This window comes from Engraulis encrasicolus, chromosome 16, assembly GCF_034702125.1.
Source record: "Engraulis encrasicolus isolate BLACKSEA-1 chromosome 16, IST_EnEncr_1.0, whole genome shotgun sequence".
Taxonomy (NCBI): Eukaryota; Metazoa; Chordata; class Actinopteri; order Clupeiformes; family Engraulidae; genus Engraulis; species Engraulis encrasicolus.
Window position 1 is genome coordinate 13,714,989 of NC_085872.1, and position 23,672 is coordinate 13,738,660.

At 41.7% G+C, this 23,672-nt stretch overlaps 1 protein-coding gene across 1 annotated transcript in view; it reads left to right on the forward strand.

Moving 5' to 3' along the window:
• The window catches only part of LOC134465989 (natural killer cell receptor 2B4-like), a 33,068-nt gene extending 11,664 nt beyond the window's left edge, over positions 1-21,404 (forward strand). The window contains exons 2-6 of the mRNA XM_063219888.1: positions 5,796-6,137; positions 19,488-19,799; positions 20,078-20,188; positions 20,704-20,768; positions 20,874-21,404. Of these exons, the coding sequence (XP_063075958.1) occupies positions 5,796-6,137; positions 19,488-19,799; positions 20,078-20,188; positions 20,704-20,768; positions 20,874-20,933 (890 nt within the window). The 3' untranslated portion in view covers positions 20,934-21,404. The remainder of the gene's footprint in view (positions 1-5,795; positions 6,138-19,487; positions 19,800-20,077; positions 20,189-20,703; positions 20,769-20,873) is intronic.
• Positions 21,405-23,672: the final 2,268 nt, after the last annotated feature.

The following is a 23,672-nucleotide window of genomic DNA, read 5'->3' on the forward strand; positions in this document are numbered from 1 at the left end:
TTTCCCTCATGCGCTGTCCGTCAGCACCACCTGTCATTAGACGTCCGATTAGCTTTCATTACGTGCTGAGGGAAAAACTCTCGCCATTAGGCCTATGTGCTGTTGCACTGTTGTGAGGGATATCACCAAATAATTTAGATAAAAGTCAGAACATTATTTTGGCAATGAAAGGCACACAGGTGGCTGGAAGCTCAAGCAGTCTTCAGTCTGTTCATTTAAGTTTTTGGGTGCTCTTGGATATCGGGGATCAGTTCATGTAGAGAGAAGAGTTCATCCAGGCACTCCAAAATAAGGTGTCCAAACGGGAAGTTACATTAAAAAGCCTTAAATGGTACTGGGCTGGGGTTACATTAAAAATCCGACATGTTTCGACCTCACCAGGTCTTCATCAGGGCTACGTTCACCATTGAAAAGAAAGGCCTCCCTTAAATAGTGACATCACCACATGTGACCCATTACGCACTACACACATTTGCGCACACCATAGAAAACAAAGATTAAAAATACCCTGGGGTAATAAGTGATGCCACAGAAAAAATGACCAGAAGTACAAATAAACATCACAAAAAACAAGTAAAATCAATATCCTCATTTAGACCAGGATAGCGCATGGCATCCAGTTAGTGTATCCAAAAAGTCTGCCTCTGATTAAGTCATTTTAGCCTGTCCCCACCCCTCGGAAGAGGTTTGATATGCTCGACGCTCTGTATGCGCAGCAGAGAATCATTTTTACCATGGTATTCATTGAAATGTTTCGCCATGGGATAGTCAAAATTGCCCACTCTGATAGCATATTTATGTTCTGCTAGCCTATCTCGCATGCGCCTTTTTGTGCGTCCGATATAAAAGAACCCTTCAGCGCAAGGACAAGTTAGGCGGTATATGACAAATGTAGAATTGCAATTAATGAAATCTCTCTGTCCATATTCTCTCGTGGTTTTAGGATCCACAAAAGATTTGGCTTGTGTAACATTTGGACAGTGGGGGCAGTTCATACATCTATGAACTGTCGTAACAAAAAAAGGACGGGACTGCTGATGGCGATGATGTTTCTTTTTGGTCAATAACGTGTTGCGTTGTAGGGAGCGTGCTTCACTGTATGCGTTTTGGATGACTTCCTTTGAATATTCATTAACTAATATTAACTTTCTGGATTTGACGATATATAAAGACGCGGAGGGACAGCTGCACACCACCTTATTTAGAAAGGCGACCTCTCGGAACACCATTCTGAGAGCGGATTCATTCCATCCCCCGCATCTCATTAGAAATATTCCACACGGCCAATTCCAGAGATTAAGGCGTATCTGTGATTTCGAAAATGATTTTCACGAGCAGGCCGAGCTGATGGAGAAAAGATTCAGTGATAGAGCCTATCACCCTGAAGCCATCCAAAACGCCTACAGTGAAGCGCGCTCCCTACAACGCAACACGTTTTTGACCAAAAAGAAACATCATCGCCACCAGCAGTCCCGTCCTTTTTTTGTTACGACATATAGTACACATGCAACGCGGATCAGGCAAATTATTAAGAACAATTGGTCCATTATTGAAAGTGATGCGCAACTACGTGAGGTGTTCCCAGAACCACCCATGGTGTCTTTAAAGAGTGCACCCAGCCTAGGAGATAAATTAATGCGCTCTCACCTACAGGTGAAAAAGAGAGAAACCTGGCTGCGTAAACCCATTGGCACCTATAGATGTATGAACTGCCCTCACTGCCCAAATGTTACACAAGCCAAATCTTTTGTGGATACTAAAACCACGAGAGAATACGGACAGAGAGATTTCATTAATTGCAATTCTACATTTGTCATATACCGCCTAACTTGTCCTTGCGCTGAAGGGTTCTTTTATAGGCCTATCGGACGCACAAAAAGGCGCATGCGAGATAGGCTAGCAGAACATATAGGCTATATAGGCTATCCAAGATATTTAATTTAGACAGAATCCTTTCAAGCCGTGCAGCATCAACGTGGTCATATAGCCTACTGTCTGCACTTGTTCCGTTGCTTGCCTCATAGCAGAGAAGGAATGGCTTGCTGTTGTTGAGGATTTGTAACGTGGATTATTGAAACTGAAGACTTGATTTCTTCTATTGATACCTTTTTGTTTGGTATAATTACGGACAATGCAAATAACTGATTTTTGTGACGTTCGGACATTTTTGGAAGGGATATAATCGAATTAGTCCCGCCGCTTGGGTTATTGTTTTTCGCGTGCATGTGGATGAGCATAGGCTATTGAATTTGATTGCAGCCTAGGCCTACTGAACAGTGGACTGAAATTGAAAATAGGACAAAGAGTGGCATTTTTCTCGGGTGCTATGACTTCTTGCTTTGCAAGAAGACAGTCTCCTCACTCCACGGGCAAAAAGCACCATGGTCAGACCCTGGTGCGCATGTAGGCAGACATGAAAGACTCACTACTCCACGGGCAAATATCGGGAAAAATTAAGCACCACCAGCCTGGACAGCTCCCCACGAGTCACTTATAATGGTTGGTCTTTTCCTGGGATTTGATTCATGTTGTTTGGGGGAAAATATTAAAATAGCCTTTGTAATGTTAAGAATATTTCCAAAGAGCCAAGATGGGGCTTAAAGGGACACTGTGTGAGATTTTTAGTTGTTTATTTCCAGAATTCATGCTGCCCATTCACTAATGTTACCTTTTCCATGAATACTGACCACCACCATCAAATTCTAAGCATTCATTATGACTGGAAAAATTGCACTTTTCATACATGAAAAGGGGGATCTTCTCCATGGTCCGCCATTTTGAATTTCCAAAAATAGCCATTTTTTTTCTGCAAAAATGACTGTACTTCGACCATACTAGAACATATTTGCTCATTACTTAGTACACTTTCATGTAAAGATCAAATGTGGCAATAGGCAGCCCAGTTTCAATGAGCAGCATAGTTGCAGTACCTTTTTTGACCACTTCCTGCACAGTGTCCCTTTAAGATCAATATGGGCCAGGTTTGTCTCCGTGCGCACACACACACACACACACACACACTCTCTCTCTCTCTCTCTCTCTCTCTCTCTCTCTCTCTCTCTCTACAGACCCACGCAAGTGCAAGACAAGTTTTCACCACCTCGTGAAGTGTTTAGACCTGGCCTAATTAATGTCGCTGTAAATTGGTGTAATGTAGCAGAAAATGCGAGACATTCGTTGGACTCGTTGCACGCAACAAGTTGTGAAATTATTTCCTAACGGTTTTAACCGCATCATTCGCGACTCTGGAGCAGTTTGAGAACTGAGAAGAATGAGAGAGAGAGAGGGCAGTGACTACCATGTCACTGAGACTATGTATGTGTGCTGTGCCTACTGAATCCAAGTGCAGAAAAAATCCATATAGATTATTACATAATGCACCATGTTATTACATTTCCATAAAAAAAAAAGTTGCGGCTGCATTCCGTAATAAATTTAGCATTTTGTAATAATTTATTACAAGATGAGAAAAAAGTTATTACGAAATGCGTTCAAGAAATGTATTACGAAATGCGTAAATTATTACACAATGCGGCAATTGTCACCGAATTATGTAATAGTTTGTTACATTATTACATATTGCACCGTTATTACATAATGCGGCGTTACAGCCTATCTCTACAAAACACATCTGGCGCAATACTTGAGCCAAGACATCTGTAACGAAGGCTAACTTACAGAGTTGGCGTGGAACGTTGGTAAACCTCCCTCCGATACCCTCAAAGACAGTCTCGGTGCCGTTGCCGATATCATGAATGTCAAAGATCTAAACCTTGATGAGTCAAACGTTAAGGATAAGTTATATTTCGGTCTATTCTGTGCATGGCTATGAATAATGCTAGAATGTATTGATATGTAGGCCTATTCATTCCACAATTATTTTTCCAGTATCAAATTGCTTGCTTGTTTTATTCATTCATTTCAGAGAACAATAAGTGATTTTAAACCACAACTGAAATTGAAACGGAATAAGTTACATTGTCAGATTAGTTTTGTGTTAGGAAAGTGTGCTGACCCCAAACCTTTCACCAGTAGTTTATGTTTATACAAACCCATGATTGGCCAGTTTACTTGGCTCCTTCGGCACCCTTGAAATCATAACTTCAAAAGTTGTCTGACATAGGCCTATGTTGATGCCATTTCTTAATTTCTGGTCTATTTGGAACAAAATGTAAGAATGTTAAACCTTAGCCCCTAATACATGATTTCTAATTATATTTTTTATATTTTCGACCTTATCAATCAACATACGATTAATTGATAATTGGCGTTTTTCCCCGAATCTCAATGCTTAAAAATGAAACCTAAAAAAAAAAACCAATCCTCTACTGCATGAATTTTCAGTTTTGGGAGGAAAAATTGGGGGTTCCTGATTATACATCAATAACAAAATTTGACACCCACAACAGCACACCAATATAAGCATTTTCCCTGTAATTTACAAAGTGTTTTAAGTGATAATAATTATTCCAGTGTACTAAGTTAACATTGTCCTCATGTGTAATGTCCACTTTCTCCATGAAACGCACGTGAAAAAAAATCGCTGTTAACGTCAACACAATGCATGCAAGTCATGAAGGTTACAATGCCTCTTTCGTAGCACTTTTTCCACCATATGGGACATCTGGCACACTGGTCACTTCCTCCAGAAAGGGCACCGCCGTGGCACTGTATTGAGCAGTCTGTTGCTCCAGTGCCACTACTACAATGTTTGTCTATTAAACTATCAGGAGAGCTTAAAACACACCCATATTCTCTCACCTAATAGAACTGTGGTCCAAGGTTTCTAAGCAGTTCAACCTTGATCCCCATCTAAATGTATTCTCAAGCATCTGGCTGAATCCTAAATTATTATTATATAGCCTACCGGTAATTATTATCTTTAAAGTGACACTGTGCAGGAAATGGTCAAAAAAGGTACTGCAACTATGCTGCTTATTGAAATTGGGCTTCCTATTGCCATATTTGATCATAACATGAAAGTTTACTAAGTATTAAACAAATATTTTCTAGTATGGTCCAAGTGCAGTCATTTTTGTAGCTAAAAATAGCTATTTTTGGAAATTCAAAATGGTGGACCATGGAGAAGATCCCCCTTTTCATGTATGAAAAATGCAATTTTTCCAGTCATCATGAAAACTTAGAATTTGATGCTGGTGGTAAGTATTCATGAAAAAGGTAACATTAGTGAATGGGCAGCATGAATTCTGGAAATAAACAACTAAAAATCTCACACAGTGTCCCTTTAAAGTAGGAAGAGATTTTTGGACAAATGTTGGTTAGCGACTGTAAAAAAAGAAGTAGGCCTACAAGACTCACTGTGTTGTAATTAATTGTCAAAGCAGAGACTGCACAACTAACATACTGGTTTACAATAAAGATAGGCTTGTAAGTAAATACAAGTGTTCCATTCAAATTATTTTTTTAATACATTAGTGAGAAACTTCCCACACGTGTCTTTCAGATTGGACCAATTGTGCAAAGCAGCATGGGATTTCCCAGGCTAGTGAGATGTTTAGTAAAACAAGCCGCACTCTTGGGTGTAATTCTTTAAAGATGCTGAAGAAGGCTCATGCCGAAACGTCTGTCTGTCATGCTAACCCAGTACATTAAAACTGCAAGAATTACACCCGAGGGCGCGCCTTGTTTTACTAAACATGAACTTTGCTGTTTGCTCGCACCCGAAGACCAGGCTAGTGAGAAACATGCTTGGTAGCTGAGTAGCTTGGTAGCTGGGCATGTCTTAACATGTTGTAATTCTTTGGCAGTGAGCATGTCTGTCTTTTTATTCACAGGTCTTGCAGTTGAGGGGAAGATCATGAGAGTGGTGAGACAAGAGGGAGAACCTGTTACCTTACAACCTCAAACACGCAAACTACTAAGCAATGAACGGTTAACATGGACATTTACTTCAGTCAAGTCACTTTCAGAATCACAAATAATTCACAGTCAGTTGTTCAGGGGTGAAGTTGTAACTGAATACAATGGAATATTTAAAGACAGTCTGCTGCTGAACAGAGAGACAGGATCTCTCACCATCAGAAACATCAGCACCAGTCAGTCTGGACTCTACCACCTTCAAATAACAGAGGACACTGGGGAGGTGACACATTGGCACTTCAATTGTACAGTCTATGGTAGGTACATGCATATGTATTAATCATTAGAACGTACAGTAGTGGCAATAAATATTTCATTCCTTGCCGATGTTTTTGCTTACTAAAAAAGACACGTTTATTAAAAACACCTTGAAATAGTGACTTGCATAAAAGCTATGCTGCATATGCTTGCATATGATACACTTGCTATCAGTAGAATCAGTCCATAGTGTCAGTCAGTCAATCCGATTCAAAACTCAGCAACATGGGAAAGACCAAAGAGCTTTCCAAGGATGCCAGGGACAAGATTTCAGACAAGGTTGAAATGGGCTACAAAACTAAACCACAAGCAAAACTGACCATCAATCAGTCTGTCTCTCCATTCAAGATTTGAACTTTTGGGGATTCAATGATCAGGAGAACAGTTATAAATCACCATAGAACTGCACGGGAGGAGCTAGCCAATGATGTTAAGGCAGATGGCACCTCAATCATTACGAAAACTATTGGTAACACTTAATGTCACTGATGATTAAAATCTTGCTGTGCATGCATGGTACCCTTAACCTGATTTACATCATCTGGCTGCGTTCGGCTACGTCACGCGGGGGCGTTCCCATGCCTCACAGGTAATGGTACCCTTGCTTAAAAAGGAACCTGTGCAGGCTCATCAGACTGGTGTTTGGAGGAAGACAAATAAAGAACATCCTCCTCACTATCATGCAGTAGAGTGGTGACATTATGATGTGACGGTGTTTGGCCAAGACACAATTTCACAGAGTCAACAGGATAGAGAGAGACATGTGCCATAAAATCCAGAGTGTCAATCTCCTATATAAATCCTATGGAGGGAACTGAAGCTCCTATTTACTAAGCTACAACTACATATTCATGATTTAAAGGTACACTGTGTGAGATTTTTTGTTGTTTATTTCCAGAATTCATGCTACCCATTCACTAATGTTACGTTTTTCATGAATACTTATCACCACCATCAAATTCTAAGTATTCATTATGACTGGAAAAAATGCACTTTTCATACATGAAAAGGGGGATCTTCTCCATGGTCCGCCATTTAGAATTTCCAGGAATAGCCATTTTTAGCTGCAAAAATGACTGTACTTGGGCCATACTTGAAAATATTAGTTTATTACTCAGTAAACTTTCATGAAAAGATCAAATTTGACAATGGGCAGCCCAGTTTCAATAAGCAGCATAGTTGCAGTACTGTTTTTGACCATTTCCTGCACAGTGTACCTTTAAAGATGATCTGCAAAGAAAAGTGGATAAAAATCCATTCTGATAAGTGCACAAATATCGTCATTGACTAAAAGACGAGTCAGACCTCTGTGCCAGCAAACAAGGGCTTTGCAACCAAACACTTCTTTGCAAGCAAGTCTTCTTTAGTGGGAAAGGTGAAATACTTAGTTCCCACAAATGAATTAAAATATATTCTTTAAAGCTACTTTATGGATTTTCTTTTTGATATTCTTTCTCTCCATGTCAGACTACACCTACAATTCAAGGACAAGTGCACTTCTGTGAGTTGTCTGCAATGTCCCCCTCACCGTTTATTTTATGTTTGCTCCGTTATTTGGCTGATTTGGATTTTGCCTTAACTAGTGTTGTGACCGATTCTTTTGAACGGCTCCCAGAAGTGAACAATGGGAACTGGATCACCGCTGGGGGAGCCACCCTACCGCTGTGTCATTCATTTTTGATTAATTTTACGCACCTTTGTGACCAGTGACCTTGACACGAGTACTTTATTTAGGGAAAAAACCACAATTGTCTATATTATAGAGTTTCAGAAACGGTCTTTAGAAGCAGGAGGATAATCAGTTGTTGTTTGGATAAAATTACCTAGAGGTGTAGTCAAAATATTACATTCTAAACACTGAATAAATACTTTAAAAAGAGGCAAAAGAGCCCATTTTTTTAACGGCTCTTTGAAAGGAACAAGCCACTATGATCCGGTCTCAGCCAGCTTTAGAATGGCTGTATTGGAATGGCCATATCTGTTCTTAAAGTCACCCTAAACATTTGTGTTCAAAAATGTGCAACTTGGGATATTCAATGGTATTCCATGACATTTTTTTCAGCGAAACATGGCCTGTGTCAAGTTTTATGTAGCATTTTGTAAATACCTTTTTTCTTTCATTCACAAAATGCCAAATAAAACAAGACTTATTCTTACACTTTCAAAGTTGTTCGGGATTACCAGTGAACACAGATAACTACTTGGTGAGATGCATACTTTTGAAAACAAATGTTAAAAGTGATTTTAAGAACAAATATGGACATGCCCATATATCAGGCATTGTAAAGCTGCTCAGACCACTGATGTATCCTCTATTCCAGTGTTTTTCATCTCTGGGGTCGGGAGCCCATTGAAATGGGGTCGCCTGCAATGTCTTGGTGTGAAAAAAGACAACTAAAATAATACTATTTAGATATTAACATTAATATTTAAAATGTATATATTTAAGTTATATGATATAATAACTCTGTAATTTTTTATTATTATACTTATTATCGATATACAATCTTTGAAATTAATACATTTCTATGTTTAATAACTACATAAAAGTTAGCTCACTCGTTTTTGATGTGTACAGTCATGGGGTCCACAGAAATTTGTGAGGTCCCGGACCAAAAAAGGTTGGGAAACAATGCTCTATTCAGTGTCAATGGCTCAAATCCAAATGAGCCAAATAACGGAGACAGCTGAAGACAGAAAAAAACAGTGAGGGTGACCCTAAAACATTGCAAACAACTCAGAAAAGGGGCTTAATGTTCAAAATAGTGCACATATCCTTTAACCTAAGAGACTGATCATGTCTTTATTAGTGGTACCAACAAAGTCAACAAGGGAATACTTATTGTAACCACTGTAGATCATACCTGTGCCAAAAGTGACAGTTGGTGAGATTTTTTTTTCAACAGTAGGCCTATATTTATTTTTCATGTGCATCGACGATTACAGGGAGTATATTACATTTTAGTGCTATGTTGTTTACGTAATCATGGAAGAAATGTGAGGTTTCGATAGTAGAAGAGTTTGATCAACAGTCTCTTATTTCTGTAAGTGAGGTTGATGAGTCAGCCCTCATTGTTTCATCCAGCTGAACCGAGCTGAGCAGGTGCTGTTGCTACCTACTACCTAGAATACCGTGCGCCTACCCACCCTCACCGGTGAATCAAAAGACAATTATGGTGGCCACCTGATTAACTCCCTTGGAATGCTCTTTAGTTTTACACTATATTACTTATTACTATAATATTAAAATCAATTTAAATCAAAATCATATTAAAATTGAAGGCAGAAATCAACATTGTAGTATCCAGAAATGATGTCGCTGAAACTATTTGTAGTCTACTTCGATAGATCAGACATCTGTCGGCCTCACGTTAAGTCAGCCCATGTAAAGTAATGCTACATGATAACGCCAAAGACATAACTCAGGGATTCTTGAGGGATGGGACAGAACATGTCTGGGAGATGAAATTCATGTTTGTGCTTAAAATTTGTGCTTAAAAAAGGTATTTTATATTTGTTAAAATATTAGCTGGAATGAAAGAAGAAGAGATTTGTACAATAAAATGTGATTTCATATTTACATAGTTTTATTTTTTATTTTACACATTGCAGTGTCACCAGTACATTCAAAACCCCATGTCCGAAAGTAGGTCTTAGAATGTTGCAATTCCACAATAGTTGTTTAAAATGAAATAAAACAAACATCATAGCTGCTGTCATCATTTATCTTGAATAACTATTCAAATTACATGCATGTAAAACTCTACGAGAGGTAGCGACCGAAGCACCTTATAATCACCGTCGAAGGCATAAGCTGCGAGGACCCATAGCCGCTCTTTGAAAAAAAAAAGCAGGGGCCACTCATGCGCAAGTCTTCTTTCCACCACCAATGCTCTTTTCTGAACGAGAAGGGAACTGAAGAGAGTCGTCTCTCTCATTGTCCTTCAGTGAACTGGGGACATATACAGGTCCTATGGTTCTCTTATCAGTCGAATTTCGCTGGACGACTCTCTCTACGGGAAGTACAATCACTCCCGATCGTAAGACCGGACTACCAGTGGTCACTTATCGCCAGGTCTGCCGTGCAGAGGGAAGCCCAGTGAGGAACCCAGGAGGGTACAGCTAGTGGCCTTCGGACTTGGCGGACGCCTCTGAATAAACAGGGTCAGTTCCCTAACTCAGTGTTTCCCAACCTTTTTTGTCTTGTGTACCCCCTAAGCATTTTCGCTGTGCCATGTACCACCCAAGTCAAGTTCTGTATTGCTTTTTCTATCCCAATGCAACTAGGCCACATACATTTGTTAAAATTACATTTTTCCAAGTACCCCCTGCAGTGTGCTTACGTACCCCTAGTGGTACACGTACCCCTGGTTGGGAAACACTGCCCTAACTCATGCTCACGTCCAAGCTCAGCCTTGGACGGGGCACACCCATAATGCCCACAGCTCTGGATGTGGGTGAAAGAGTTCACCACAGGCCTGGGAGAGGAGGTCCCTTCTGGGGGGTAACTCCCAAGGCTCGCCCGAAAGCAGGCGAGTGCTTTCTGCTAACCATGCCGACCGCGCCAGCGCAGGGCCACTAAGAGCAGAGACAGGTGTTCCGAACGCACTTTGTGCAGAACCGCCATCAGGAGGGCACCCTGGGGAAAGGCATACAGCCTCCTCTCGGCCAGGGCATCAGTGCCCACGGCTGTATCACAGGGATCTTCAGAGAAAACAACCAACGGTCTGTGTTCTCTTCTGAAGCAAACAGGTCCACATCGACCCTGGCGAAGTGGTTCCATATCAAACCCACCGTCTCGGGATGGAGTCTCCATTTCTTCAAGCGGGGACCCTCTCTAGAGAGCATGTCTACTCCAGCATTAAGGGTGCCCGGCACGTGTGAAGCCCTCAGTGAGAGGCTGTGCCTGTCTGCCCATAGCAGTAGCCGCTTCGCCAGGTAGTGCAACTACCTGGAGCATAAGCCAACTTGGTTTCTAGCCACCACTGTTGTATTGTCCGTCCGGACCAGCACGTGGCAATCGCGTAGGAGAGGCAGAAAGTCCCTCAGGCCAAGGAACACTGTCAAGAGTTCCAAGTACACCCGTCTCCAAAAGAGTTGTCGCCTATCCATCTGTTTGGAATAACAGTTAATGACCTGACTTTCAATTAATCACTTGGCTTCAGAAGTCACTCATATGAAAGCTACAACCCTCCCGAATGAAGATGTATGTACAAAAATAAATTTCATGCACCAAAGAAAGATTGACCCTTTAATGAACACAGACAGGGCAGATTTTCAGAAGACAAAAGTTTTGTCGCCTATCGAACATAATGTGAAAATATGCGCACCAAAGCCACTGCTTGTTTGAAGAGCAGATTTTGAAAGCGGCTCACGCTGAAGCCAGTTTCAATAATATGACTAGCGCGGTTTACTTCTGTTTAGTAGGTTTTGTACGGGTCATAAAGAATGTTGTGGTGGTTACGGCAAGATTCTGTGTCTGTGAATGCTAATAGGCTAATAATAACAGTAACAGAGCCGTTAAAATGGAGTGGTGGAGGAGCGAATAAGACAAGGACAGATGTGGAGAGCTGTGCCTGTCAGTTTGAGCGTAGCTGTCAGTCAGAAGTCGTCTAAAGAAACTCCCGCACACTGACCATTTCGCTGTTCTTTCTTTAATAAACGATGAAGGTCAAGTACCGAAACGTCGTTTATTAAAGAAAGAACAGCGAAATGGTCAGTGTGCGGGAGTTTCTTTAAACTATTGCTGAGTGACCCATGGTGCCATCTCCGACGCACCTGCCAGCTGAGGTGTGCGAAAAAAGCCGAAGTTCAAGTCAGAAGTCGTCTGACATTTTCTTAGTCCTGACCCAATTGCATGTAGTTGCTGATTCGGAAAGCCCCCGCCATCGGAAAAGGCAGACCTTGCATGGACGTGCGAGTAGCCTACGTGAAAAGAACTCTATTACCAAAAAACTACAGACGCTATGGAAGTAACAAAGAAGGCGAACATTTCCGTGACATGGCGTAATCGCTACTTGTGATTTTGTTGCGCGTGGTATGAGCTGAGCTCCTGGAGGAAATTAAGGTGTCTAGCAGCAGGCTACTACTGTGTACATAAACACATAAGACATCATACACTTTATTGCACAACGTGTGTGTGTGTGCTCGCACGCCTGTGTGTTCATGTTCTCTCCTTTCCTCTCTTCTCCTCCGCTCCCCTCTCTTCTGTGCATGCTCCATGGTATTTGGCTGTGCGTTGACGGCTGTTTGTGTGAGGTTTAGGTTTCTACTGTAGGCTTACAGTAGGGTTATGTGAGGCTTGAGTAAGGGCGTGTGGGGGATGTGAGGGTTTGTGGTGATGGCTGCATGTGTTTGGTTAGTGCTATGTTAAAGGTCTGTTATATGTGATGTGATTCACTGTTTTCAGTGGAAATGAAAGAAAAACTAATGAAATGGATTGAGTAATAAAAGATTATACAGAAGTAAAAACATATTTTTGTTAAGTTTATATAGTATGTATAATAGTAGATATTCTGTATGTGTGTTGTGGAGATAGTTGAATAAAAAACATAACACACTTTATTTTGGCGAGATAAAAGAAATGGCTAGTTAAACTTCTGTTTGGCTGGTAAGAAAAAATATCTACCAGCCAAATTGGCTGGTGGTGGAAAAAGTTAATTTAGAGCCTTGCTTACCAATGAATACTATGTTCTGGGCCGGGAGGAGTTAATGGTGAAACCCAAACTGTGCAGGTGAGATACCAAAAGAGCCGTGTGCGATCTGGCTTGCCGCTCAGAATGCGCTGAGGTTAAAAGGTCATCCAAGTAGGCTAAGACTCTTACACTTCGCTCTCGCAGTGGGAGGAGTGCAGTCTCCAAGCAGCGTTTGAACATGTGTGAACCCGAAGGGGGGCACCATGAACTTGTAAGACATCCCCTCGAAGGCAAAGCGTCTGTATTGTGGGGGGTAGATGTGAATCTGAAAGTAGGCATCCTTCAGGTCGACTGAAGTGAACCAATCATCATGATGCACCGAGCACATGACAATTGCCAGAGTCATCACCTTAAACCGTAAGACTCTGAAGTATGAATTGAGACGTCTTAGGTCCAGTATAGGCCATAGGCCACCATCCTTTTTAGGCACCAGGACGTATCTACTATAGAAACCGTCCTTGGCCTCCGAGAGGGGAACGACCCGAATCGTTTCTTTACGGAGTAATGTCGCTATCTCTTCCCTCAGTGTAATTACCTGTTCACCATGTGCTATCAAACGGACCAGAGTGAAAAGCAGGCGGGCATCGATTGAACTGTTGATGGTAACCTCTCCACTGTATTTAAAATCCAGGGGAGTCCGTGCACCTTGCCCTGGTGTCTAAACGGTGGGCTAACGGTATGATGTGAGCAGCGGACGTCAAGGGGCCTCGACCCGTCGTGCCGGATAAGTAGTGGTCGTGGGGCACGCCACGTGGGGGGACCCTGACTTCCTGGGGGGGGGGCTTGCCAACGGCAGGCTACCTGCTTTTTCGGTCCCCTTTCCCACAGTCAGGGGACCTGCGGCGGTCTCTCTGCCCGCCCCAGGGGGGGAGGCTTCTTAAACCACGCCTTAGTGCATTCTTCCTCCACATGGCTAGAGTCGTGAGTATCCCGGGGAGCATCTTTGTCAGCACTCGAGGAGGCCTTAGACCGTTGTGGGGACGATGGGGCCAAGTGTGAGGCCTGGCGTTGGTAGTTCGAAATCGGCCGAGCATGTCGCTTGACGAGAAGGTACCACGGCGTTGAAAGCTGGTTGCTGCTTTTTTAACACCTGTTGTTGGATAGCCTCGATTGCGGGGGAATCGAAGAGGCCAGAGTCGGAAATGGGGTGGTCCATGACTGCCATCTGATTCTTGTCATTCATGGATGAGACGATAAGCCAAGTATGCCTCAGTCCAACTACGGCCAGTGGCATGGGCACGGCCACTCGTTTGCACTGATATCAGCCCATATTACATCAGTGGGTCTGCCCTCCGCCAGGGCGATGTCCATTTCAGTCCCCAATGCGCGTAGGTAGGCCGTTAAGAGGGTGGACGCGCTCAAGGCTTGTGTGACTTGGGCGGAGGATCTGTAAGATCTCACCCAGAGGCTTGGAGAAGCGTGGAGTGTGTCCCCCTGGGGAGCGTTGCTCTCCACTTCAGATTCCGTGTCAGAACGCGCCTGAGACTGAGGGAAGTCTGTATCGAATGAGTCGTCCGGACCTTCTCTATCATCAAAAGAATCCTTAGCAGCTATTGAAGTGCAGTCAAGTAGGGCATCGTGAATATCAGATGTAGTTGACCGCTGTATGTTAAACTGCATGGGCATGGGGACTTAGCCGCCGTGGTCTTTGTCAGCGTCATCCCAATCATCATCATCTGACTCGGGCTCAGGGTTGACGTTCGCTGCCATATCCTCGAGAAACGAAAGCCTTTGCTTGCGTATCTTCGCAGGCAGAATACAGCATGGTTCCCATGAGCAACCTTTTATCGCCTCGCGAGTGTGGCCTATGCCGAGACAGACAGAGCACGCATCGTGGGTATCTGTTGCCAGTATCTCATAGCCGCAGCGTCTCGGGCAGGGGCGAGCTTCCGAAGGGGGTTGCTTACAGGTAGCCTTTCGACCGTGCATAATGTGCACAATTAGGGGCCGAGATGAGAACCCTGGACGGTCGAAGATGTTGGTTGAGGAAGCCGAGTGCAGTCTCAACAGCCTTGAGGCAACACCCAGAGATTAGTTGCAGTTTGAACTGCCTTGGCTAGTTACTCAGGGAAGGTTAGCCGCTTAGCTGACTAGCTAGCGTGGCCTTTCATTTTTAAGGTAACACTTGACAAATTACCTCTGTAATTCCACAGGTGACCGAGCAAATGAAATCACTGATGAGGCGATAATTTTGTGTTAAGTCAACAGGACCGTAGGTAACCGAATAACAGCAGACAATGGGGTAACGGTGGGCAGAGCTAATCGAAACACTGCATATAGTGCAGAGCTCTTAGCTCTCGAGGATAGCTAATAGCTTCGTCACGCAAAGGCGAGAATGCCTGCGTGAAGATGACAATTAACAATTTCGCCGAAACAAAATATCTCGGACCAAGTGACAGAGGCGTCGCTTATCTGGTTAAGCGAATTAGGCTGCAAAATCAAGACTTAGCAATGTTACTATTAATTCAGTCACACACGGCTCCAGCTTTGACAACCCCCAGGCAATGTAGACAGGTAGATAAGACCGTAGAAGGTCTGATAACCACACTTATCCACTGACACCGAAGTAGTTGGAGAAGTGATGAAAAGGTGAATCCTTTGTAAATCAGCACCCAAAAAACAAGCCAGGCATGTTTTATAGTTGGACAGTTAAGCTGATGCGAAATCCGGTGTGGTCATGAAAAGCGAAGAGGAGAAAGAGGACTTGTGCACCCGCTTTTATACCCTCTCAAAGAGCAGCTACAGGTCCTCGCAGCGTATGCCTTCGGTGGTGATTATAAGGTGCTTCGTTGGATGTCTCATACAATGAGGACCTCCCGTAGAGAGAGTCATCGAACGAAATTCGACTGATAAGAGAACTGCTTAATATGCTGCAAATATACAGGTATTCTTTTCAAATGTAGCAACAGAAGGAAAGGTTATTTTAGGATATTATATGCATATTAAAGGATCTCAATGCAGGATTACATAGTTTGCATGATGCCCGTGGCATGCCTGTCTCAAAATCTACACCATCATGAAAAAATGCTGTTAAAACATACAAGTATTTAGGGATTTGGCTTTTGGCTTGATGAAAAGGTGAACTATGAAACATATTGACCATCTTCTTAGCTTAGACCAAAGCTCAGCTTTTATTTCCGCTTGAAAAAGTGCCACGCTTCCACCTCTCTTTTAAGAAAGCTGGATGTCGTTCACCATGCAGCGCTGCGTTTAATTACTAATGCAAACATGAGACCACTGCACACTATATGAATTGGTAACATGGACCAGAGCATGGCAACCCGACCGAAGCCCGACGGGCCGGGTCGGAACCCGACGGGCCGGGCCGGACTCGGACAAAAAAAAATGAATATCTGTTGGACTCGGGTCGGACTCAGGCTTGAAGCAAACAGACATTGTGAAAAGTGTAAGCAACCAGAGGAAACGTTTCAGTTCATGCAAACGGCAGTTTTGTGATTAAAAAATAAGTAATTGAATATGCATAAATGAAAATGTTGGTAGGCTACTCGTGTGAGTGATTATTATTGGCTGTATGCGCGCGCCTGTTACCAGCGGCAACATGGACGCTCACTCCCAGTCAGCCGAGCAGGAATGCCGAGTAAACTTGCTTTCTTAATAAGCGCCAAATCAACAGTTGTCAGTGAACGCGTGGTCTTTTGTTGTAGGCCTAGTGTAGGCCATGTTTTAGCATGCCTTCGATGCTGTCTTAAATGTTGAACTTAAATGACGAAGTTTGTCACTGCATTGCTCGCCAAGGATTACATTTCCAGCATGGGGTAGCAAGGAGCATAATATGGATTAAAGAAGACGCACACGCTACGTAGAGTTGCGGTAGGGGCGGAGAGGTTTCCTGTTACTATTTTGTCCGCTGTGACATTTCATGTCCTTCACGTAGGTTCTTAATTCTTGTCACTTTTACTGTAGGCCTACAGTTGTAACTATGCGCGTGCAACCTTTCCTGATTTTATATTGACCGCATGGACATCAGGGGAAATGACATTCTCTTGGAGGGCCGAACAGGCTACTGTTCTTCGGGGTGAACTTATAGCCCATCCTTCTTAACGACAAGGAGCGGCATCTTCACGGGGCTCGCGGGGATTTATTTGCACTAACAGTAACGTAACAAATGTTCCATAGCCGCGCTGACTGCATCCTCTCACGCCCCTCCCATGCATTTGATCACCGCACCCAACATCTCTGGTCTAACCGAAAGAAACATAAGGTGCGCTGTCACATGTGTGTGAGTGTGTGTTTATAGGCTACTTGCTATGCGTGCGTAACTAAATTAGGCTACTGCAAATTGCCTCATCCTAACGTCTTTGCCTATCCTGGCTGTTTATCACGTGGTATTTTGAGTATGGAGGAGCCCACATAGAAAATCTTTCTTGCGCACAGGTTGTTATTACAGTGGTCTCGGGCTTCGGACGGGTTCGGACACAAACATTTTAATTAGTCTCGGGCTCGGGTCGGGGTCGATCACTTTTCTGTCGGCTGAGGGCCGGGCTTGGACAGAAAAAAACGCCCCGAGCCACACTCTAACATGGACCCTATCACTAAGGAGAAAAGCCATTCCCTAATTTTTATTGTGAAGGCATTGGTTGCTAAACCCCCATCTTACATCAACTGCCTGTTGTCACGCCAAACCAAATCCTATAGCACTAGGTCAGGAAATAAAATAATCTTAAATATTCCTGCTGTACGCACTTAATTAGGCAAGACTTACTTTAGTTCATGTGCCCTACATGCTTGGAATAACCATCAAAACAAATTAAACTTGGAATCTGTCCCCTCTATAGATACTTAAAAAATATATTTTAGAAACAGCTTTAGTAATGTCAGTGTTTTCAATCTCGGTTTTACTGTGTTTGTTTTTATGTCAGTCTGTGTCAGTTCAGTTTTGTGGTCCCCTGTATTCTTGTCTTTTGTGTGCTTGTTTTTCTTTTCACTTTTTTGTTTACTGCTTAGTGCTTGCCTGCCTTGCTTACTAGCCTTTTTCTAGTGTCTATCTGCTTGCACCCATGTGTATGGCTTATGAATATTCTTGCATGAGCTTTTTTTCTGTCCTTAAGTCTTATGCAGGTGTCTCCCCTGTTCTTTGTCTTAATGCCGTCTTGGCCAGGACTCTCTGGAAGAAGAGGTTTCATACCTCAATTGGACCTTTCTGGTCAAATAAAGGTCAAATAAAAAACTTACAGTAAGTGTATAGTGTCCAAACTTTCCCACGACGCCACTATGCACTAAATGTCAGTGCAATGTCAAGTCTAAACAAGTCAAGTCAAGTCGGTTTTATTGTCAATTTCTTTACATGCACGGGGCATACAAAGAATTTGAAATTACGTTTCTTACTTTCCCATGCAGTTGAAAAAGGTAGGTCTTCACACTGGCGATCAGCTCCAAAAATTAACTTAATTATTTAAAAAGCAACGTTTCGATCCAGCGTGATCGAAACGTTGCTTTTTAAATAATAAAGTTTATTTTTGGAGCTGATCGGCAGTGTGCAGACCTATCTTTTTCAACAGTCTGACTTTTTTTGTCTGGCACCTGCAACAAGTGTTTTTGGATGTTCGCACCCTACCCAAAACTATTACTTTCCCATGCAGACATAGACATACTTTAGGTGTGGACATAGTATAGAAGTATAGACATAGACAGTACACATACAGACAGGACTGGACAACAGAAGACATGTAGAGAACATATATTAAAAAGAGATATTTGTTGTCTGTTTACAAAAGTTATATTGTGACAATCTGACATAGGAATAATTGCATTGTGGGGAAAACATGCATTAAAGTAAGTTATTTGTATTTGGCATTTTTTCATTGTCCTAGTATGACATTCTTATTTAGTGGTATTGGTACATATAAATAAATAACACAGTTTAAGAAGCGCTAGACAGCTAAGAGTGTGTATATTAACATTGTGTTGGTATAGTTGTTTATTATTGTTATACAGTCATTCAAGTATAACAGGCATGATGAGCAGCAGCAATGTGTGGGTGTGTCTGTGTGTGTGTGTGTGTTGGAGTGTTTGAGTGTAGTCCAGGTAGAAAGTGCAGTGTGTGTGTTTTGAGTTAGTGCAGGTGCAGTCGCAATATACAGTAGTAGTGGGGTCCCTCATGATCATCAGTGTTTTGCGGGTGAGACGGGTGGTGTAAACACACTCAACACACTGTGATGCAGCTGGACAAGATGCTCTCGATGGTTCCTCTACAATGTTGTCATGATGGAGGCTGTAGCACTTGCCTTTTTCAATTTGAGCAAGAAGTACAACACAGTTCCCGACGATAGACATTCCGAAAAACACATTTTAACAACAAACACTGCAAGTTCGGGAGAGGTAAGGAGTCGCTGCAGCTATGTGCACCCCATACTACAATTATACTACACTTATGATGACTGCACCATTTGAGACATAGCAAATATCTATATCTATATCTATATTTGGACATGTCTATGTCCTTGTATGGGAAAGTAAGGGATGTCATTTCAATTCTTTGTATGAACAATGCATGTACAAAGTAAAGAAATTGACAATACAGCCGACTTGGCTTAATTTGAATAGGTGATTGTTGCTGCTAGAGGGCTTTTGTCTTTTGCATGTGTGTGTGGTGTACTTATGAATAACTCCGTGTTTCGTGTGTTTGCCCCCAAGCTCCTGTCTCTGTGCCTAACATCAGCAAAGGAACTCAGCTCAATTCATCCCGCTCAGGAGGCCAGCCTCTGCCCAGGAGGTGTCAGGTGTTGTGCTCAGTGAGACATGGCATGGATGTGTCCTTGCACTGGTACAAACATGACAAGTTACTAAGTAACACGAGCACTCCTGATGTCAACAACACCCTCTCCCTTCATCTGGACCTAGATGACCAGGACAGCGCCACCTACAGTTGTGTAGCTGCAAACCCAGTCAGTAACTATACATCGAGTTTGGACATCACTGCTGTGTGTTTGAGTGGGCAGCAACCAGGTTTGTCAAGAGTGTTGTGTTTTAATCTTGGGTGGATGTTAGATTGTTTGTAATGTTAAGTTGAATACATATGCCAGCTGGAAAGTAGGATCGTGAAAGGGTAGAATGAATTAGGCCTACAGTTTTTTTAGACTCATCCAGAATTTTGACCAGTGGTCGACAATGCATACAAAGTACAACCACCTTATTAAAAAGTTGACATCTGTCATTTTACTGAAAGTAATACCTTACTCTCATGTATCTTGAAGTATTCCAAATTGTGTTTTTTTGTATTCCAGATTCATTGCATCCCTATCTTTACTATATCCTGGCCATCAGCACTTTGATGATTGCAACTGTAATAGTGGTCACAGCAATATGGTGGAAAAGGACTCATACCCTATGCACAGGTGATCATCCCAGAGCTGATTATTCATTCAATAATATTGTTTATTCTGCAAAATCTTGGTTCACAGTAAGAAATGAGTGCAAATCTGAATACATTACTTCACCCTTGATATTCCAATGTCTATTCAAATGTAGTTTTACCACACTTTTAACAGGTGGTCAGATAGCATACAACTTATTTTGGCTGTTCTCAGACACTGGCCTTTCTTAATTCTTCTGTTTTCTTATGTAGAAAAGACCCACAACAGCTTCTCCTCTAAAGACTTAACAAGTTTTTTTCACCATGCCTACTTGTATTAACTGGATTTTTTGGTCAGTTGCTTGAACAATATTTTCCGTGTTTTGTCGAGTTTGATAGGCTACAGTTATCCGGAATGTTTAATATAAATCTGATCTGTAGTTTTATTATAATGTTGCTAACAGATAAACAATCAATGTGAAAACAACACCCTTCCTACAGTAAAATGTCAGACAATTAATTGGGAAGTACTATTGAGCAACAAGTCTTTTTTTGCAGCTCAAGAGCTTGAAGAGCCAAGCTATGCTGATCTGGAGTATCGACATGCAAAGGACCAAAAAAAGGTAATCATTGTTGTATCGTAACAATGTTTCAGCCCTCAAATGTGCTAGTCCTCAACGTTTTCAGCCCTTAAATGTCCTGACCTAAATTCAATTATTTTTTTGTAGGATGCTTCACACAGGACAGAACACACACCCGACACGATATACTCAGCTGTTGTAACGTGAGACTAAAAATATTGCATACATATTTTGAATATGTATTTTACCTGCTAAAAAGTTTGGTTACTGATGTTAAGACAAAATGTCTATTTCTAAGAATAACAAAAGAATAACAAAGAATTTCTATAACAAAAGTTGGTGAATGAGCTCAAAGGCACATCTGAATGAAACTGTTAGGACAGGTGATCTGTCAGGTCAGGTGTTACTGTGTCAACTAGACATGTATAAACATACAAATTAAGTCTTGTTTTTCCACTTTCCTTCTACATTGTTTGCTTGTAATGAATTAACTGTCGTATTATATACAGTATATTTCTCAGTCATTTTTGCAAGGTGACACATTTTAGATTGCCAGATTTATTACATTACATTACTCTCAGCTAAGACTTTCATCCAAAGCAACTCACAGATATTTTTAAGTAGGCTACAGGCTATTGGTTACAGCCCCTGGAGCAGTGTGAGGTTAAGTTCCTTGCTCAAGGGAAGGGTGGGATTTGAATCTGCAATCCTCTGAGCTTAAGTTCATTTCTTTAGCCACTATGCCATGGCTGCTCCACAATAAGATAAGTTGAAATAGGCCTATAACATTTTAACTGTTTTGCTCAAGTGATAATATGCAGCTCATCAGATTACATTGTTTAAGGTCATATTTAATTTGTGAATGTGAGTTTGGCGCAAAACTGATGTTTGAGCTATTAAAATTATAATTTGTAAGCTCAGCGTCACCAGTTAGGAATTAAGTTTACAGTTTACAGTTTACAGTTACATGTTTTAGCATTTAAGTTTAATGTTTTATTCAAGACGTGTGCTATTGTGTGTCTTGTCTTTGATCCTTCACTCTTTTCTGAACTGGCCTTTACCCTTTTGGATGTGCGTGAGTAAACTTCACTTCATGGAACATTATTTAAGAGGTTAATTGATAATGCCTGTCCTCATGATTATTGCACTCATAAATTTTGTTCAGGTTAAGTACAATGGGATCTACTGACTACCTTCTGGTGGTCATATTTAGACATTGTGATGTGTAATTTTGTTGGTATTTGTTTGTGCTTTTAGTGGGTAGAAATATTTTTTTTACAATTTGTACTTATAGCTTTAGTATATAGTTTTGTATATAGTTTTGACATTTTTCATTTACATTTAATTTACATTTTTTTGATAAAATGATCATCACTGTCCAAAACATTTGAAAATGCCTGAAACATTTGTCCACTTGCCTGACTGCTTGTACATACCGTACATCACATGGCCATAACTTTGCACTCGCCTCATTCAATATGTGTTTGTTGCCTTGCTGTTATGTATACTCGCCTCTCATGCTGCATTTAGGATATGACACAATTTGGGAATCCAACCATATCTCTGTTCCTGTATGAACCCTCTTCCTTATGCCCTAAAAATAACCCCTCATATCATCACACACTTGTCTGTTGTGTTATATGTGTCCACTTATTTCAATGTGCCCATTGCATTTCATTATTTTGTATTTGTATTTTCCATACATGTTAAATAGACTAATAAAGAATATTCTGGATTTCCTTGTATATGCAAATGCAATTGGTCAACAACGTATATTCTCATTTTATGCACTCATTCTGACATGCATTTTACCAAGCAGTACCCAAAATCCAACTGAACATACACGTATGTACCAAAATGAAGATTGGCAGCCACACATAATGTTTCTACTATGCACATTTTTTACATCAGACCACAACAGCTTAACTTAAACCCCCACACCTTCACCATTTTCTGCTCCCCAAGTATTTGTGTTTAACCTGTATTGAAAACTTATTTAAAGTCTCATTGGCCTTCCTTTTAATTTCTCATTTTCAACAGTGGGTAACACTGACAGATTAAATCAAATGTGGGGCACTGTGCTAATACACCACACCATATGTCCATGTTGCCTATGGTGACCCAGGGTCGAATCTGGCCTGGGTCATATCCTCACCCTAACCCTTCTCTCTCTCCGACTCATTTCCTGTTTTCACTCGTATCTGATAAAGGCAACAAAATAGCAAAAACCTGTAATGGTGCAAATAACTACTCAGTCAGAAAGAGATCAGTGCAACAGTGAAAAGCAGTGACGTGTCAGTGTTGCAGTGGCAGAATATCCACTGCTTGGGCTTGAGTTGAAGCATTTTGTGAGCATTTTTAATGCATTTTGTAGCATCCTGTCACACTGCTGCAATTTCATTAGGCTTGACACAAAGTTGAGTGTTTTCACTGCCTCACTGATACAGATTTGTACCCTTGAGCAAGGCACCTAACCCCATAGTGTTACAGGGACTGTAACCAATAGGCCTACCATGTAAATATCTGTAAGTTGCTTTGGAGAAAAACATTAGCCAAATGTTATGTAATTATTAGCACATCTGTGAGGGGTGACATTCCGAACTTACGTGTTGAGGTTCTGGAAGACATTGGTGACAATGGTGGAAAGCATCAGGGCTGGACTGGGTTGGAGAAATAGGGCCCAGGCACTTTTGGCGGTGGGCCCCTATTTTCAGAAATGTAAAAAATATACATAGTGTATATATATTTACATTTCTGAAAAAAGGGGCCCAGGAGGGTGTGAGGCCCACTGGGAAATGCCCACTATGCCAGATGACCAGCCCAGCTCTGAAAAACATTAATGAGAGCCCAGTTGGATATCTTCCCCCATGATACCTCCTGATCGATCTGAAGAGGAAAGTGTGTGTTGTTGTGTGTGTACCTTTTAAGACACACAGCAAGCATATT